The 18,695-nt window shown below is 42.6% G+C and overlaps 1 protein-coding gene across 3 annotated transcripts in view; it reads left to right on the top strand.

The window, feature by feature from the left end:
- The first annotated feature begins 10,466 nt into the window (after positions 1-10,466).
- IDE (insulin degrading enzyme) overlaps positions 10,467-18,695 on the top strand; it is a 114,147-nt gene continuing 105,918 nt past the window's right edge. For 2 of the 3 annotated variants that reach the window (XM_019445090.2, XM_019445089.2), the window contains exon 1: positions 10,467-10,638. In XM_019445090.2, the coding sequence (XP_019300635.2) occupies positions 10,541-10,638 (98 nt within the window). In that variant the 5' untranslated portion in view covers positions 10,467-10,540. Of the gene's footprint in view, positions 10,639-11,167; positions 11,188-18,695 lie in introns of those variants that run through there. The other variant, XM_053909730.1, reaches the window with a different exon arrangement.

Below are 18,695 nucleotides of genomic sequence, written 5' to 3'. Positions count from 1 at the left end.
GCTTTTGGCAAAAAAAAAATTAATATAGACACAAACCCTTCACAAAAATTAACTCAAAATGGACTGTAGATGTAAAGGTAAAACATAAAACTACAAAACTCCTAGAAGGCTACACAGGAAAAAATCTAGATGACTCTAGATTTGGTGATGACTTTTTAGATACAACACCAAAGGCACAATCAATGAAAGAAATAATCAGTAAGCTGGACTTCATTAAAACTAAAATTATCTGCTCTGTGAAAGACACTGTCAAGATAATGAAAAGATAAGCCACAGATTGGGAGAAAATATTAGCAAAAGACATTTTTGGGCTATTATACAAAAGATGCAAAGAACATTTAAAACTCAAAAATAAGAAAACAACCTGATTATAAAATGGGCCCACACCAATAGGACTCTTTTCACAATGTATACAGATATCAAATCATCACATTGCACACTTTTTTATAAAGATTGTCTTTTTAAGTAATCTACACCCAATGTGGGGCTTAAACTCACAACCCTGAGATCAAGAGTCACCTGCTCCACTGACTGAGCCAGCCAGGTGCCCCCCCATTATACACTTTCACTATATTCTAATTTTATTTGTCAATTATACCTCAATAAATCTGGGGTGGGGGTACAAATGGGTCAAAGACCTTAACAGAGACCTGACCAAAGAAGATATACAGATGGCAAATAAGCATGTGAAAAGATGTTCAACATCACGTCATCAGGTAAATGCAAATTGAAACAACAATGAGATACTCTACACACCTATTAGAATGACCAAAATCCAAAACACTGACAACACCAAATGCTAGTAAGAATGTGGAGCAATAGGAATTTTCATTCATTGCTGGTGGGAATGCAAAATTATACAACCACTTTGGTTGTTTCCTACAAAACTAAAGATATTCTTACCATACAATCCAGCAATTATGCTCCCTGGTATTTACCCAAAGGAGTTGAAATTTTATGTTCACACAAAAACCTGCACACAATGTTGAGCAGCTTTTTTCATAATTGCCAAAATTATGGAAGCTACCACTATATCCTTCAGCAGGTGAAGGAATAAATAATGTGTGGTACCTCCAAACAATAGAATATTTATCAGCACTAACAATAAATGAACAATTAGGCTGTGAAAAGACATGGAAGAAACTGAAATGCATATTATTAAATGAAAGAATCCGATCTGAAAAGGCTATATACTATATGATACTAACTATATGATATTCTGGAAAAAGCAAAATTATGGAGACAGTAAAAAAGATCGGTGGCTGCCAGGGGTTGGGGGAAGGAGGTATGAATAGGCAGAGCACAGAGGATTTTTAGGGCAGTGAAAATACTGTGTACTATAGTATAATGGTGGATATATGTCATTATACATTTGTCCAAACCCATAGAATGTACACTACCAAGAGTGAGCCCTAATGTAAACTAACAACTTGGGTAATAATGATGTAGGTTCAATGTAGGTTCATCAATTGTAATAAATTGATGGTGGGGGAATATTGATAATTTTGGGAGGGTATGCATGTGTGGTAGCAGGAGTATATGCAGGTGCCTCTGGGTGGCTCAGTCGGTTGAGCATCCGCCTTTGGCTCAGGTCATGATCTCACGGTTTGTGAGTTCGAGCCCCACCTTGGGCTCACTAGTGTTAGCACAGAGCCCTCTTTGGATCATCTGTCCCCGTTTCTCTCTCTGCCCATCCCCACTGCGTGTGTACATTCTATCTCAAAAATAAATAAAACATTTAAATAAATAAAATCTTTATAGGGGCGCATGGGTGGCTCAGTGGGTTAAGGGGCTGCCTCTTAACTTCGGTTCAGGTCATGATCTCTCAGTTCGTGAGACTGAGCCCCATGTCAGGCTCTGTGCTGACAGCGTGAAGCCTGCTTGGGATTCTCTCTCTCCCTCTCTCTGCCCCTCCCCACTCCTACTCTCTCTCTCTCAAAATAAATACATAAATATTAAAAAAATAAAATCTTTATAAAAAATTAAAAATAAATATAAATAAACCTTTGGGGAAAATTATTCTAATTATTTCACAGAGCTTTATTCTTTTTTTTTAATTTTTTAAAAATGTTTATTTATTTTTGACAGAGAGAGAGAGAGAGAGAGACAGAGCATGAGTGGAGGAGGGGCAGAGAGAGAGGGAAACACAGAATCCAAAGAAGGCTCCAGGCTCTGAGCTGTCAGCACAGAGCCCGATGCGGGGCTGGAACTCACAGACTGCGAGATCATGATCTGAGCCGAAGTTGGACGCTCAACCTACTGAGCCACCCAGGCGCCCCTCACAGAGCTTTATTCTTACTTTGATAACAAAGAAAAGCATTTTTAATGAGCATCCTACTCTCTTAGTGCAGAACTGTATTTTATTGAAATGTAAATTTGTGTTTTGTTCTCCCTGTATTTCCTTCCAAGCAGGTAGGTAGGCGTTTTTGAATAATTGAAGGATTACTGCCGGACTTTCTATTTGAAGCCTTTTGGAAAATATTAGTAATCTGGAGAAATTAGTGTTTTATATAACCCACCAGCTCCATAGCATTTCTATTTTCAAAAGTATTAGTTTATATGTATGATTATTACTAAAATTGTATATCTTTAAAACTTACCTTAATAATTATTATAGCAGATGTGATTTTGCAACCAAAAACATGGGTGGTTTGTATAAGAAATAAAACATATTAAATATGACTCTGAGTTCTTCCACCTGGAAGCTTCAGTCTTGATTACCATTGCCAATCCTTCATACGTTCACACTCTGGGATATAAAGGGGTCCAAGCGTTTCACACAGAGAAAAACATGTGGGGAGAACCTTCCAGGCTTTGATTTATACAGGTTACTTTTGAGCTGCCAATTTGTGTACAGCTATAAGTATTCCCTGAAGACCGGGAGCTCTGTAGCCTCTGTGCCACCATTAGGGCGAGAGCATTTCTGTCCCAGAATTTTTTTTAATGTTTATATGTTTACGTATTTATTTTGAGAGAGAGAGAGAGAGAGAGAGAGAGAGAACATGAGCAGGGAGGGGAGGGGCAGAGAGAAAGAATCCCAAGCAAGCTCCTTGGTGTCAGCGCAGAACATGACTGGGGGGTCTCGAACCCATTGATCATGACCTGGGCCGAAATCAAGCATCAGATGCTTAACTGACTGAGCCACCCAGGCACCCCATGCCCCAGAGTTTTTAAAAACGGTGTTTTCTAGTTTCTGCTGCTGAGAAGTCCAAAGCCATTCCGATTCCTGATCATGTGTATGTGGCCTCTTTTTTTTTTTTTTTTCTTTCTGGAACCTTAAGCAATCTCCTCTTTCCCTTCAGTGTGCTGAAATTCTGCAGTGACATGCCTTGGTGTATGTCTATTTTCACCTATTGGGCTGAGCATTTGATGAATTCTTTCAATCTTGCCATTCCTTTCCTTCAGTTGTGGGAAGTATTTTTAAATTACTCATTGAACATTTCTACTTGTTGTCTCTGTTCTTCCTTTCTGGAATTCCTGTGTGTGGATAATAGATTTCCACAACCTAATCATTACCACTATTAATGTTTTGATGTACTTCTTTCCAATTATATACAAGCATATTTTTAATCATTAAGATCATAATTCAATGCATAATTTTGCGCCCTGAATTTTTATTTAACCTAAGCATTATTCCAAGCCCCTCATACACATTTTTATTTGTGTGATATTTTAAGGCTCTGGAACAACATCTATGCAAATCTCTGCTAAACAGTTGAGGAGCACTTTACTTTAGCTATCTTTTTCATAGTTGCCAGAATCATGTTAGGTTCTGGCTGTGGTTATGAATGCCAGAGAGAACAAATGGTGTATCTGCATGTCCTTATAAACTGATGGGAAAAACACAGTCCGTGAGCTGCTCATAAGCCTATTTAAAAAATCCCAAAACGTTTAGGTACAGAGTTCCCCAAATCCAAATTTGGTTTGCTGTAGTGTTCTAATAGTAGAGTCTCAGTAGCAAAGGTTGGTTACAAGACAACGGGAAAGAAGAGGGTTCCAGTTCTCTGGCCTTCTGGTAGATCTCAGATAACGCCAGACTCTCCTCTCCCAACGCTTTGCAACTGATATTTCCACTGTGTGGAGTCTTTTCCCTCACCTGTTCCTATAACTTGCTCCCTCTTACCTTTCAAGTTACAATTTAAATGTCACTTCCTCAGAGGAAATATCCCCTTTCCCCAACCACTCTATCTGAGGTAGCCCCCCAAACTCTTTCATAAAACTCAATTTCTTTCTTTCCACACATAACAAAAGAAGATGTTGACGTTTTACTCTCCAGGTTTTACTATTTCTTGGCTGAACCTCAGAACCCTTCCCTAGAGACCAAAGACGTCCAGGAGAATTAGGGTTCTTACAGCAGGAAAGCAAAGAGAAAAGGGAATATTCAGTGTTTGTAACTTTCAAACTAGGCTTTTAAGGGAAAGCCATGAGAAGAGTCTGAAGCAAGACAATGACATAAGGAGAAGAGATGACTGCCCCTTCATGACTTTCAAATTCTAGTTGAGAAACTCCTGGCTGGAACATTAAAGTGAATTAGGAAGGAGCTGATGGAGGTTAGGGGAGAGGGAGAGAGAGAGGGAGAGAGAGGGAGAGAGAGGGAGAGAGAGAGAGAGAGAGAGAGAGAGAGAGAGAGAGAGAGAGAGAGATAGGAAATTCTAGGAGAGGTTCTGGTGGAGAGTTAGGCCATGAGAAGGGCCACAGAAGCTCTTTATTGACAGCTGCCTATGCAGCCCAAACACCAAACCCTACGCTCTGAGTTTTTGCCGATCTCCCACCTAAACTGTCCCATGTGCACACTCCTATTGTCAACAGCTCGGGACACGAATTAACCCCCTTAATACAGCTGGTGAGATCTTTGCCACCTCCTCCCACCCATGGGCAGTAGTGATGATGGAGGAAAAGTCCCAGAACTATTACTTGGGTACAGCTAGACAGCAGGAAAACCCACTCTGGTTACCCTCATTTTATTTTAATCATATTGTGTAATTATTTTATATAAGTATTAGTTTACTTGTTTCTTTCTCTCACTATAATGTAAACTCCACTAGAAACTTGGTTGCTCTTTCCTCATGTATCCTTAACATATAAAGCAAGGTGAGGGGGGGTGCCTGGGGGCTCAGTCAGTTAAGCATCCTACTCTTTATTTCTGCTCAGGTCATGATCTCACAGTTCGTGGGATCGAACCCCATGTCGGACTTTGTGCTGACAATGCAGAGCCTGCTTGGGATCCTCTGTCTCTCTCTCTCTCTGCCCTTCCCCCACTTGCGAGCATTTTCTCTCTCTTTCTCTCTCAAAATAAATAAGTAAACTTAAAAAATATAAATCAAGGTATGGGGGCGCCTGGGTGGCTCAGTAGGTTAAGCGTCCGGCTTCGGCTTAGGTCGTGATCTCATGGTTTGTGAGTTCGAGCCCCGCGTCGGGCTCTGTGCTGACAGCTCGGAGCCTGGAGCCTGCTTCAGATTCTGTGTCTCCCTCTCTCTCTGCCCCTCCCCCACTTGTGTTCTGTCTCTGTCTCTCAAAAATAAATAAATGTAAAAAAAAAAGGTAAATCACTTATATATAAACATTTTATTTAAAAAATTCATGTTGGGGGTGGCTGGGTGGCTTAGTCAGTTAAGTCTTGATTTTGGCTCAGATCATGATCTCAGGGTTTGTGAATTCAAGCCCTGAATGCAGCTCTGTGCTGACAGTGCAGAGCCTGCTTGGGATTCTGTCTCCTTCTCTCTCTGCCCCTCCCCTGCTTGTGCTCTATCTGTCTCTCAAAATAAATAAACAAACATTTAAATTTTTTAAATTTTATTTATTTATTTTGAAAGTGAGAAATTGTATGTGCCTGCATGCTCCTGCGTGCGAGGGGGGGTAGGGGAAGAGAGAGAGGGAGAAAGAGAATCCCAAGCAGGCTGTATGCTGTCAGTGCAGAGCCCGACACAGGGCTCAGACAGACAAACCATGAGATCATGACCTGAGCCCAAATCAAGAGTCGGACACTTAATCAACTGAGCCACCTAGACGGCCCTAAATAAATAAACGTTACAAAAAATTCATGTTGCTTTTAGGTGTTTTATTACCATAGTCCTTTATTTAAAACTAACATACATTATAAAACTTTTTTTTTTTTAAGTAGGCTCCATGCCCAATGTGGGGTTTGAACTCACAACCCTGAGATTAAGAGTCACTGACTGAGCCAGGCAGGAGCCCCTAAAACTTTTTATCATAGAAAACTTCAAACATACACAAAAGCAAATAGAATAGCATAATAACCTTCCCAACCCAGCTTTCATTATCCAACTTCAATAATCATCAGTTCATGGCCAATAATATTGTTGAATCTATTGTTTCCTCTCTCCCTCATTGTCTACTGAATTATCTGAACTGACTCCCAGGCATTGTATTATTTCAGTATATATCTCAACTCTAAAAACAAACAAACAAACCAAAAAAAAAAAAAAAAACAAAACAAAACCCCACAGCCATTAACATACCACCAGAAGTAACATAATCATTTAATATCAAATATCTACACACTATTCTTACTTTTACTGATTGTCTCATAAATGTTTCTTTTTCATAATAGGTTTGTTCAGGAGTCAAATAAAAACCACATATATCATTTGGTTAATATGTCTTTTTTTTGTTTTGTTTTGCATTTTTAAATATTATGTATATATTTTAAAATATTTGTTGGAGTACCTGGGTACCTGGTTAAGCATCCAACTTCAGCACAGGTCACGATCTTGTGGTTCAGGAGTTCGAGCCTGGATTTGGGCTCTGTGCTGACAGCTCAGAGCCTGGAGCCTGCTTTGATTCTGTGTGTCCCTCTCTCTCTCTGTCCCTCCCCTACTTGTACTTTCTCTCTCTCTCAAACACAAATAAACATTTTTTAATTATGTTAGTCCATTTTATTTATTTAAAAAAATTGTTTTTAACATTTATTTATTTTTGAGACAGAGAGAGACAGAGCATGAACGGGGCAGGGTCAGAGAGAGAGGGAGACACAGAATCCGAAACAGGCTCCAGGCTCTGAGCTGTCAGCACCGAGCCCGATGCGGGGCTTGAACTCACGGACGGCGAGATCATGACCTGAGCTGAAGTAGGACGCTTAACCGACTGAGGCACCCAGGCCCCCCTATGTTAGCCCATTTTAGAAATGTTTATTTATTTGTTTGAGAGAGAAAGACAGAGGGAGCCGAGTGGGGAGGAGGCAAAGAGAGAGAGAGAGAGTATTCCAAGAAGGCTTCACACTGTCAGCCCAGAGCCTGACTTAGGGCTCGATCTCACAAACTGTGAGATCAGGGCCCAAGCTGAAACCAAGAGCTGGAGGCTTAACCGACTGAGCCATTCAGGTGCCTCTAAATATTATCTTTTGAGGGACATCTGGGTGGCTCAGTCAGTTACGTGTCTGACTTTGGCTCAGGTCATGATCTCACAGTTCGTGGGTTCGAGCCCTATGTCAGGCTCTGTACTGACAGCTCAGAGCCTGGAGCCTGCTTTGGATTCTGTGTGTGTGTCTCTCTCTCTGCCCCTCCCCCACTTGTGCTTTCTCTCTCTCAAAAATGAACATTAAAAACATTTAAATATGATGGGCATTGAGGAGGGCACTTGTTGGGATGAGCACTGGGTGTTGTATGTAAGTGATGAACCATGGGAATCTACCCCAAAACCAAGAGCACACTGTACACACTGCATGTTAGCCAATTTGACAATAAATTATATTTTAAAAATTCAAACAATAAAAAACATAAAAATAAAAACATTTAAGTATTATCTTTTGAAGGTTTTTTTGAAGTGCTACAAACAGAAAAGTGAATAAATCGTAAGTATACAGCTCAATTTATTTTCAAAAACTGAATACACCCACTTAGAAACATACTTGAGAAGCCCCCTTTATTCTCCCTAACCACTAGCCTGACTTCTAGTACTATACTGTGGATTAGTTTTGCCTGATTTTCAAATTTATATAAATGGACTTATATAGTAAATACTCTTTTGGATCTGTCTTCTTTCACCATGTTTGTGAGATTCAGCCATATTTTTAGTTTTTGTTTGTTCACTTTCATTGCTGTATAGTATTCCGTTGTGTGATTATTCCCCAATTTATTTTTCCTGTGCATTTTACTGTTGATGGGCATTTGGACTGTTTCCAGTTTGGGACTATTATTGATTGTGCTACTGTGAACATTCTAGAACATGTATTTTTATGGATGCATGTTCACATTTCTGTTGCCTATATAGCTAGAAGTTGAATTGCTAGATCATAGCATATGCATATATGCAGCTTTAATAGATACTACCAAATAGTTTTCCATGGCCTATTTGCCCTCATGCCATTGTCATGTCAATTACTATAGCTTAATAATAACTCTTAATACTTGCTACTGTAAGTGTTCCAGATTCTTCTTCCATTGGGTCTTCCCGACCCTTTTCATTTTCATATAAAAGTTAATAAACAGCTTATCATAACTTGTCAATTCTAAGTCCCCTTTAATTCATAGGTTTCTCCTTTCTCTCTTATTTTGCAATTCAGGTCATTTTTCCTGTAGTGTTCCAAACATTCTAAATTTTGCTGATAGTATCCTTATGGTGTGATTTAACATGTCTATTCCCTGTATTTCCTATGAAAGGTAGTTATATCTAGAGGCTTAATCAGATTCAGGAAACACGCAATTGACGAGTGTTAACTAAGCACTATGCTGGCTGCCAGGTGAGATACAAAAATGTCTAAGACATCATTCCAAGTCTACTTACAAGCGTGGAAAGTTAAAATTCAAATAAGTGCCTTTAGAGAAAGGTGATCTACTGTGGCAGCTCAGATCAGAGTGATTACTTTCAATTAGGGTATGTGAGGAATGGAAATGAGGGAAAGTTTTGTAAAGGCAACACTATTTCAACTGGGCTTGGAAGCTGCTAGACAACTGACAAGTTAGTATTGTTGTAAGCATTAATTAGCTGTGATAGCTGTGTGAATTGCAGTTAGTAGAGGGCGGGGGTAGAAGCTGGAAAGGTGGGGTACTCAGTTGAGTGGTGGCCCCCAAAATATGTGTCCATGTCCTCATCCCAGGAACCTGTGTTACATTACATGGAAAAAAAGTATCTTTGCAGATGTAATCAAGTTAGGGATGAAATGAGATAATCCTGGATTACGTGATTGTGCCCTAAATCCAAAGACAAGTGTCCTTATAAAAGACAGAAGAAAAGACACACAGAGGAGAAAGCAATGTGAAGATGGAGGCAGAGATTAAAGTGATGTGGCCATAAGTCAAGGAAACTGGCATCCACAAGAAACTGGAAGAGCCAAAGAATGGATTCTCCCCTAATATCCTTTGTAGGGAGTGCAGTCCTGACAATATCTTGATTTTGGACTTCTGGCCTGCAGACTGTGAGAGAATACATTTCTGTTGTTTTAAGCCACTAACTTTGTGATAATTTGTTATCGCAGCCACAGGACACTAATACAGGTAGGGTGAGGCTAGAATGTAGTATTGTGGAATTTTACCCTATTTTGCACTTCCTCATCTCTGATACCTCAGTTTGTATCCATCCAACGTTTGCCTTTAGCTGAAACGATTAAAAAAGATCCCTGTACCTCCTTAACGAAGCATCCGCTTAATTAAGGGAACCTCCTCCCGAATTCCCATTTGAAACAATAATAGGATTGAAAGCACTGTTTTTGGCAGCAGACTTCCATCTGCCACATCAGAGACCTAAAGGTACTTAAGCTTGGGAGTCACTATCCCTAACTGCACTCTGCCTTAAAGACCCTTGTAAAATGGAAATGTAATGGAAAGTCAGATCCATAACAACTATTAGATTGTTCTTGGACGCACAGCTCCGTAAAGCCATCAGGGAAAAAAGTCTTGTGTTATAAATAATGACTAAAGTACACTGGCAATGGTAGTACTACTATACGTACGTGTAGTGTTGTGTTAATACAGCAGTAATGCAGAGTAGGAGTTTCTACTCCGGATTTGAAAGGCCACGGAAACCTTTTTTTCGCTGTTGCGGGTCCCATCTCCCCCTGGCTCTTGGAGGAGCTGCTAACTCCCCCTCAGGGTCCGCATCGCGCTCTAGAGGGAGCCCGCGGGCCGCGCGCCGCCTGGTCCTAGGGCTTCTTTCTAACACCCGCACTGCCCAGGGCGAAAGCCAATGGGGGCGACTCCGCAAACATGGCTCGTTGTGCTCCTACGGTATTCGTGAGACCCTGCCCCTTACAAACACTTAAGCCAGATACACCTCGCCGCCCTCCCATCTCGTCCCTGTGTGACCCAGCCGGGACAGCCCCGGCCTGGGAAAGCCTGGTTGCCGGGCTCCCGCAGCTCCCCGCCCAGACTCCGTCCCGCCCGCTGGCTCGGGCCGGGGACGCCTGCCGTCCCCGCCGCCGCCCCCGCCCTGCCGGGTTCCAGGCAAAACCCGGAGCGCCGGCCGCTCGGCTGCTCCCGGGAAGCGGCGCGGCGCGGCGCGGCGGACTGAGCATGCGCAGTGGGCAGGGCCGGCTCCCGGCGCCAGAAGGAAGCGTCCGCGGTGCTCCCGGCGGCTGCGCTGGGGTATGCGGTACCGGTTAGCGTGGCTGCTGCACTCCGCGCGGCCCAGCACCTTCCGCTCCGTCGTCGGCGCCCGCCTGCCGCCCCCGGAGCGCCTCTGTGGGTAAGCGGAGCGGAGCGACCGGGCCCCCGGGGCCCGCGGGTCACGGTGGTTTGGAGCTCGGGTTGCAAAGTGGTGATTCAGCACTTAAAGCCGCCGCCGCCGCCCCTCACGCCGCCAGTCCCGCCGGCCTGGGGCCCGGACGCCCGCGCAGAGGCCGCTCCGGGGCCCGGAAGGGCGGCCGGCCGGGCGGGAGCGAGGGGCCTTGCCGGGAGAGGAGGGCGCCACTGGGGCGGGTGAGGGCGGACGGGGGCTGTGACCCGGGGTCACGGGGCGTGTGTCACAAGTGCTGGGGGCGCGGGGCGCGGACGGAGTCACCCCGGCCCGCTCCCGGAGCCGTGCGGTGCCGCGCCACTCTCCGGGGAGTCTGCCTGTGAGAGGCAGGAAGCCGAGTCCAACTGCCCCTGGCTATGGGGTAAAGGAATCCCAGTCCAGGGAGACCGCTTCTTACCCTCCTCTCAGCCCTGCTTTTTTTCCATGAGAACGGAGTTTCCACTACTATATGGAAATGCCTGCGTCGGGCACCGTAAAAGTTTGCCTGCCTGCGCCTTAGTGAGTAGATGGGTGTTGGATTTCCAGTCCCGGGGAATTCGGGAGCCGAAGGATACCTAGGGATCCATCAAAACAGCTCCATTGTTTTACACCTGAGACAACCGAGGCCCAGAGAGATTGTGTGATTTCCCAATTGCAGGGCTTGTGGCAAAAACCAGGATGGGGACGCGGGTGTTTTTTTGCCATCCGGTGGCGTGCTCTCTCCACTTCGCTGCTCCGTGTATACTAGAAATACATTGATTGCCCTGTCGCGAACGCTGAATCCCTTTTACTGTGAACAGAGGGGAATCGGCAAAGATGGGCAGTATTGTCTTGCCCTACTTAGATGTATCATTTGAGCTCCTCTGTTTTTTTTTAAATATCTAGGACCTACTAAGTGCGAGGCACTGTGATAGACCTGTGTAAGTATGTAGTCTGCTTTCCAAGGAACTTTGACTTCGTTTGAGCAGATTGAGATGCCAAGAGAATATATAGCCAGCTAAAAAGCATGTGTTTGGCTAGGGTCAGAAGATGGGCAGTACGACAGTGCGTGCTTTGGGAGCATAGTGCAGGGCAGAGATAGAGGAGGGGGTCTGGCCTTTGAAGGAAAAGCAGAAAGTGTGGAGGGTGGACGGTGGTGGGTGTAATCAGCCTAGGCGTGCAGGGGTTGGGGGTGGGGGGTGGACAGTGAGCAGATTAGGCTAGTTGGAGCCTTAGAGAATTTCTGGGGGGCAATTAGGAGACAAGTCTTGTATTATAAAAGTGGGATAATGCTAGCCTGGGCTTTGAATTTTAGTTGGGCTTTTTCAGTGCATAGTTTAGGGAGCCGCTAAGAGTTTTTGAGGTGGGGAGTGATCTAATGAAACTGCTAATTTAGGAAATTAGTTTGGTGGCTGTGTGCAGGCTGTAAGTGAGTGGAGAGACCTGAAGCAGAGAAACTGGTTGGGACTTAGTCTTTCCCTACTGAAGTAGGATGGTAGTAATGGTGCCTGATGCAAATGAAAAATCTGTGAAACCTGTTTTCCCTCCTCTTTTCCCCCACTATTTGCAAAATCCACTACAACAAGCATAAATTAGATCCCTGAGTTTAGAGAAAGAAGTGGGAGTGGTGAGCAGAGGCAGAGTACTTCCACAGGCTTTCTTCAGGTCAGGATTTTTTTCGGTATCTAATTTGTTGCTAATAGGCTATGTTTAGCTCCATATTCTCCAGTGTACAGAATTTGGGATTAAAAAAATTTTTTTTTAAGTATGTTATTATTTATTATTATTTTTTAATGAATTCATTTTTGATGTGTTCCTGTCTTTATTTTTATTTTTAATTTTTTTTTAATATTTATTTTTGAGAGAGTGAGACAGAGCACAAGTGGGGGAGGGGCAGAGAGAGAGTGGGGGGCAGAGAATTTGAAGCAGACTCCAGGCTCTGAGCTGTCAGCACAGAGCCTGATGCGGGGCTCGAACTCATGGACCGCAAGATCATGACCTGAGCCGAAGTTGGCTGCCCAACCAACTGAGCCACCCAGGTACCCCAAGTATTTTGTTTTTTAGAGAGTAAGCTGGGGAGGGGGGGCGGGGAGGAGAGAGAGAATCTTAAGCAAGCTCCATGCTCAGCACACAGAGCCCGACGTGGAGCTCAATCCCACAACCTTGGGATCATGACCTGAGCAGAAATCAAGAGTCAGATGTTCAACCGACTGAGCCACCCAAGTGCCCCTTAAAGATTTATTTTAAACTAATCTGTACACCCAGCAGTGGGTCTTGAACTCACAAACCTGAGTCAGGGGTCACATGCTCTACCGACTGAGCCAGCCAGGCACCCAGAATTTGGGATTTTAAAGAAATCATCAATTTGAAGTTTTATACAACAAAGAGGTTTGTATGTTCTATTTACAATCCAGTTTTCTTTGTGGTTTTCTCCGACTGCTCGTCAGTTTCATTGATGAAATTCAGGGCATGGGTTGAATTGCCAGAGCTTCAAGATAAGGTTGTTCTCAGAGAAGGAAATTCAGGAGATTCAAAGATAATGAATGAGATCAACATCTAGACAGCTCTACAGTAAAAATTAGCAGTTGAGACTAGTAAGGAAAATACAGGAAAATCAAAGGGACTGGGGTGTAGTTATAAGAAGGAAAGTACTAACATCTGAAGCTGCCACATATTCAAAATCTTAAGGTAATCGATTCTGTACATAGGAGGGAGATGTATTAACAGAGATGTTTACAGGGCTGTTTATTGCAAGAGACATGGGATTTAACCCATGTCTGTCTGGTGCCAGAGCCTGAGTTCTTAACTGTTATGTTATACTGCCTTTGCCAGTGTTGAGGCATTCATTCCCTGTTCTAACCTATTGAGAAAGAGATGGTCTGAAAGCATTTGTATAAGATCAATTCATTTAAAAAGCAGTCTCATTGTCCCCTGTTTAGCCATATTGGATAACTTGGAGTTGTGATTATCTCGGGGAACCTGGAGGTAATAGGCCAGTGCCTGGCAGCTACTTGAAACACCTGTACATTGGTCATCTCACTTTGCAGGCTGCTCTACTTTGCATTTCTCTGTTCTGTGGGCATAGGTAACAGTGTGCCATATGGGACTAGCTATTAAGATCCTGGCTTTTACTTTTTTTTTTTTTTTTAAGTGGTACAACCACTGTGTGTGTGTGTGTGTGTATGTATGTAAGCAAGCAAACTAGCTCTCCACCCACCATGAGGCTTGAATTCAGAACTCTGAGATCAAGAGTTGAAGGCTCTTCTGTCTGAGCCAGCCAAGTGCCCCCAGGCTTTTATTTTACTTTTAACCAGAAAAAATGTTTTTTAATGGTCTAAAAGGAAAAAATGCCTTTGAGTATCTTTAATTAGCATTAGCCCAAACCGTAGACAGTAAAATGTTACATTCTGTCTATCTGCCTTTAAGGTTAGGGATAATCTTACCAGGGAGTAAGTAGTGTGGGGAGCAGAAATTCAACATATGTTTTTTAAAACAATTGATTTCCTTTCTATTTTTCTTTAAAATTTTTTTTAACGTTTTATTTTAATATTTGAGAGAGAGACAGAGTGCGAACAGGGGAGGGGCAGAGAGATGGAGACAATCTGAAGCAAGCTCCAGGCTTTGAGCTGTCAGCACAGAGCCCCGATGCGGGGCTCGAACTCACGAACCGCAGGATCATGAGCAGTGAGATCATGACCGGAGCCAAAGTCGGATGCTTGACTGAGCCACCTGGGCGCCCTCTCCTTTCTACTTTTATATTGGTATTTTAGATCTCCTAAAGAGGTCCCTAGATAATCAACCTACCTTTCAATCAGGGTGACAAGGCTAAAGCATTTTCCTTTTACAGGGGTAGATACCTTAAGGGGTAGATCCTTCAGGTATGCTGGGTTCTGGAGGCTTGGTAGGCATTACTAAGTTTTTCTTGAGTCAGCCCTCACTCTTCTCTTTTCCTTTAGCATTATTTGAGTATCTATTTTGTAGTGATCATTCACTACAGTGTGCTCAGCACTGGGTGGGGGGGTGGGGTGGTGGTGGTTTGCAAAGCAAGTCAGTGATAAATTCTGTCCTCAAGAAACTTTCAGTCAAATAATTCCACTTCTTATGACCTTTTACTATACATGTCCACTCTTGTTTTCTATTGCCTCTTTCAATTCATTTTGAAAAGCAGCTCAATATTTTTATTACAGTACTCTTTCTTTTAAAAGTGGGACTTAGAGAGGCATCTGGGTGGCTTAGTCAGTTGGGCCTCTGTCTCTTGATTTCTGTTGGGGTCATGATCCCAGCGTTGTGGAATCGAGCCCCGAGTTGGACTCTGTGCGGAGTGTGGAGCCTGCTTAAGATATTCTCTCTCTCTCCCCCTCCCTCTCTCCCTCTCCCCCTCCCCCTCCCTCTCCCCCTGTCCCCCTCTCCCCCTCTCCCCCTCTCCCCCTTTCCCCTTCCCCTCCTCCTCTTCCTCTCTCCTGTGTGCACTCTCTCTTTCTCTCTTAAAAAAAATAAATAAATAAAAGTGGGACTTAAGAAACTCTTGTACCATTAAAAGCTATAAAAGCTTTTATGACTCCCAAAGAACTGTATAGTTTCTCTTTGCCCATTAAAAAGTGTGTAACTGTTAAAAAAAAAAAAAAAAAAAAAATGGCACTCACAAGCTGCTCCCTGAGGGGAAGGTATCATACTTTGCTTGACATATTTATTATATGAATGAATGAATGGTCTTTTTTGAAAACCAGTTTTCTCTGTTGATTTCCCTAGTTTTGCAAATATTGAGGTTAATCATTTAAAAACTTTTTTTTTTAATTTCTTTTTAGAGAGAGAGCATGAGTCGGGGCGGGGGGGGGGGGGTGGGGGGGGAGAGAGAGAGAGAGAGAATGAATGAGAATCCTAAGCAGTCTCACACTCAGCGTGGAGCCTGACTTGGGGCTGGATCTCAGGACCCTGGGATTGTGACCCGAGCCAAAATTGAGAGTTGACTGCTCAACTTACTGAGTCACCCAGGCACCCTGATGTTAATCATTTTCTTAGTTTAGCTTGAAAATTGGAGTAGTCTTTGCATCTATTTTTCTCTCACTGTCTGTTCTGAAGACCAAACTCTTTTGAGTCTTTCATCCTCAAGTTTCTTGGAGTACACTTAATCTTCCAACCACCATGCTAGTTAAGGCCATGACTATCTTCCCTGACATCTCACATCTACAAATTCTAGATACATATTTTTTTAATTCCAGTATAGTTAACATACAGGGTTATATTTCAGTTGTACAGTATAGTGATTCAACAATTCTATACATTAGTCAGAGCTCATCATGATAAATGTACTCTTAATCCCCTTCACCTATTTCACCTCTTCTACCTCCCCTCTGGCAACCACCAGTTCTCTATATTTAAGAGTCGGGTTTTTGGTCCTTTTTTTCCTTTGTTTTCTTAAATTCCACATATGAGTGAAATCATATGGTATTTGTCTTTCTCTTATTTCATTTAGCGTTATACCCTCTAGATCCATCTGTTTTTGCATATGGCAGGATTTCATTCTTTTTTTTTATGGCTGAGTAATATTCCATTGTATGTACATATGTGTGTGTGTGTGTGTGTGTGTGTGTGTGTGTGTGTCTTCTTAATCCTTTCATCTGTGGATGGATACTTGGGTTGCTTCCATATCTTGACTGTTGTAATCACTGCTGCAATAAATAAACATAGGGGTGCATATAGCTCTATAACTGATTTTTTCCAGGCTCCTGTCTCCCTACCAGTTGATCCTTATCTGATTCATTCTAACCTACCACTTTCCCCATGCCATTGTCTTGCTTGGACACCACCAGTCGTTCTGCGCTATTTCAAGATCAAGTCCAAACTTCTTGACCCAGCATTTAAGCATCTCATAGGCAGGCCCTAGCCTAACTTTTCAACCTAAATTTCCTCTTCTCTAGTCAGACCCACCAATTTACTGTGTCTTGTACATGAGGTGTTCATTCTCAATTCTAGAATGGCCTTCTCTCTCTCTTTCTCTCTCTTTTTTTAATATATTTTGAGAGAGACAGTGCATGGGGGAGGGGTAGACTGGGGGGGGGGGTGGAGAGAGAGAGAAAGAGAGAGAGAGAGAGAATATTCCAAATAGGCTTTGCAACTGTCAAGAGCACTGTCCAAGAGCTGGACACTTAACCAACTGAGCCACCCACGCGCCCCTCTCTTTTCTTTCTTTTCCGTCATTCTTTTTTAGACCTTATTAAGGTCACACCATTGTCTTTCCTTTTTCTAAACTTAATGATTTATTCAAGATTTTGAAACATTTATTTGACACTTAACCATATACTACCTTATATATATTTTTTTACTTTTAATTAATATCATACATGGAAGAGTATATAGGATTGTTGTAGACTCTGGGTCTGGAATTCTTTTTTGTCCCGCAGGAAAGCAGTACACAGGATTAAAAATGCGAGAGATGGCCAATGTTGGGGGGAAGACAACCCGATTAAGGGTCCTTGCTCCGTTTTTATTAGGATCAGAAGGCTTACAAACACGGTGATGAATGTGCACAAAGAGACAATGAAACTGTGAACATTAATTCATGGGCGTGAGGGAAAGGAGGTTTTGAAGATATGTGGTGTTAGGGGTTTGGGTTAATACAAAACAAAATCTTGGCGCTGGGTAGCGGGCAGCCAGGGGGAAGGTTGTTTACAGTAGATGTGAGGCACCACCTCTGTTTACCTGAACTGGTCTAGGGGACAAGAAAGAGCATGCTCCCTCAGGGTAAACAAGGCACTTTTCTTTTGCTAATTAGCTCCACTCTGGGCAACTTCTCCGCAGTGGTCTATAGCCCTGTTTACCTGTTTACCTAATTTGGTCCTTCCTTCCTGTGAAAGCTTTCTGCTATAGTACTAAGTTGGGGGGCATTTCTGCCTTGAATACGTAATCTTGTTTATCTCCTTTGTTCTATACTGGGGCCTTTGTTCTATATTGGGGCCTTTGCCTCGCCTTACCTATACCTATTTACGTGATCTTGTTTACCCAAACTTGGGTGTGAACATCCTATGGCTTTCTAATTCTTTGTGTCTTGTTAATCCATCAGTGCAGGCTCAGGGAATTGGTAAGCTTATTCCCCACATAGGATAAAGAAGAATAACAAAATAAACATCTGTGTACCTACCATCTAGTTTAGGAAATAGAACATTTCCAGTAACTTTGAAGTTCTCTGTGCTCACCTCCCTGGTTGCAACCTTTTCCCTCCCTTGGAGAGGTGATGTTATCCTGTATTTAGATAATAATACCCTTGATTTTCTTTATACTTTATTAATCTGAATATAGTCTTAAACAGTATACTTTTTAGTTTTTTCTGCATTTGACCTTAATAGAAAATTTTCTTCTCTGAGTTTTTTTTTTCATTTAACATTGTTTCGAGATCCATGTAGATGTATACATTCACTGCTGAATGGCAGTCTTATGTGACTATGCCACTAATTATTTTTCTGTTCTGTTGTTTATGGAGATTTGGGTTGTTTTGATCTATTTATTTTTTTCTATCACAAATAATCCGTGTCGTTGGTGTGCCCAGTACCCAATCTTTGGACATCTCTACCTACTCAATTAGGGTTCTCATTCAGTCACTTTGTTTTAAATATTATTTATATATGCTTTGTTCACTGTGCAGCCATGAGCCACATGTGCTTTTAAATGCAAATCAATGAAAATTAACAATTCAGTTTTTCAGTCATCCTAGCTGCATTTCAAATCGTATGTGGCTCTTGGCTACTGTATGGGGCAGAGCAGTTACAGAACGATTAACATCACAGATACTTTGTGAAACCCGCCTGATCTGTATTCTGAGAGTTCCCAAATGTATCTCTTTCCCCTGAATTTCAGATTTAGGTAATAATCTTCCAATTCAACATTTCCGTTCAATGGCCAATATATGTCTTAAACTTACCACGTTCAAAACCTGCTCCTCCCACCATCTTCTCCCTCATATCAGTAACACCTCTGTTCTTCCACTTGTTTAGGCTAACAACTTGGAGTCATCTTTAACTCCTTTCTTGTTTTCATATCCCTCATCAGTCAGC

Source organism: Panthera pardus, unplaced genomic scaffold, assembly GCF_024362965.1.
Source record: "Panthera pardus isolate Hobbes unplaced genomic scaffold, ASM2436296v1 HiC_scaffold_22, whole genome shotgun sequence".
NCBI classification, from domain to species: domain Eukaryota; kingdom Metazoa; phylum Chordata; class Mammalia; order Carnivora; family Felidae; genus Panthera; species Panthera pardus.
Note: the sequence above shows the minus strand (reverse complement) of the source record. Positions and strands in the feature narration are given on the sequence as shown.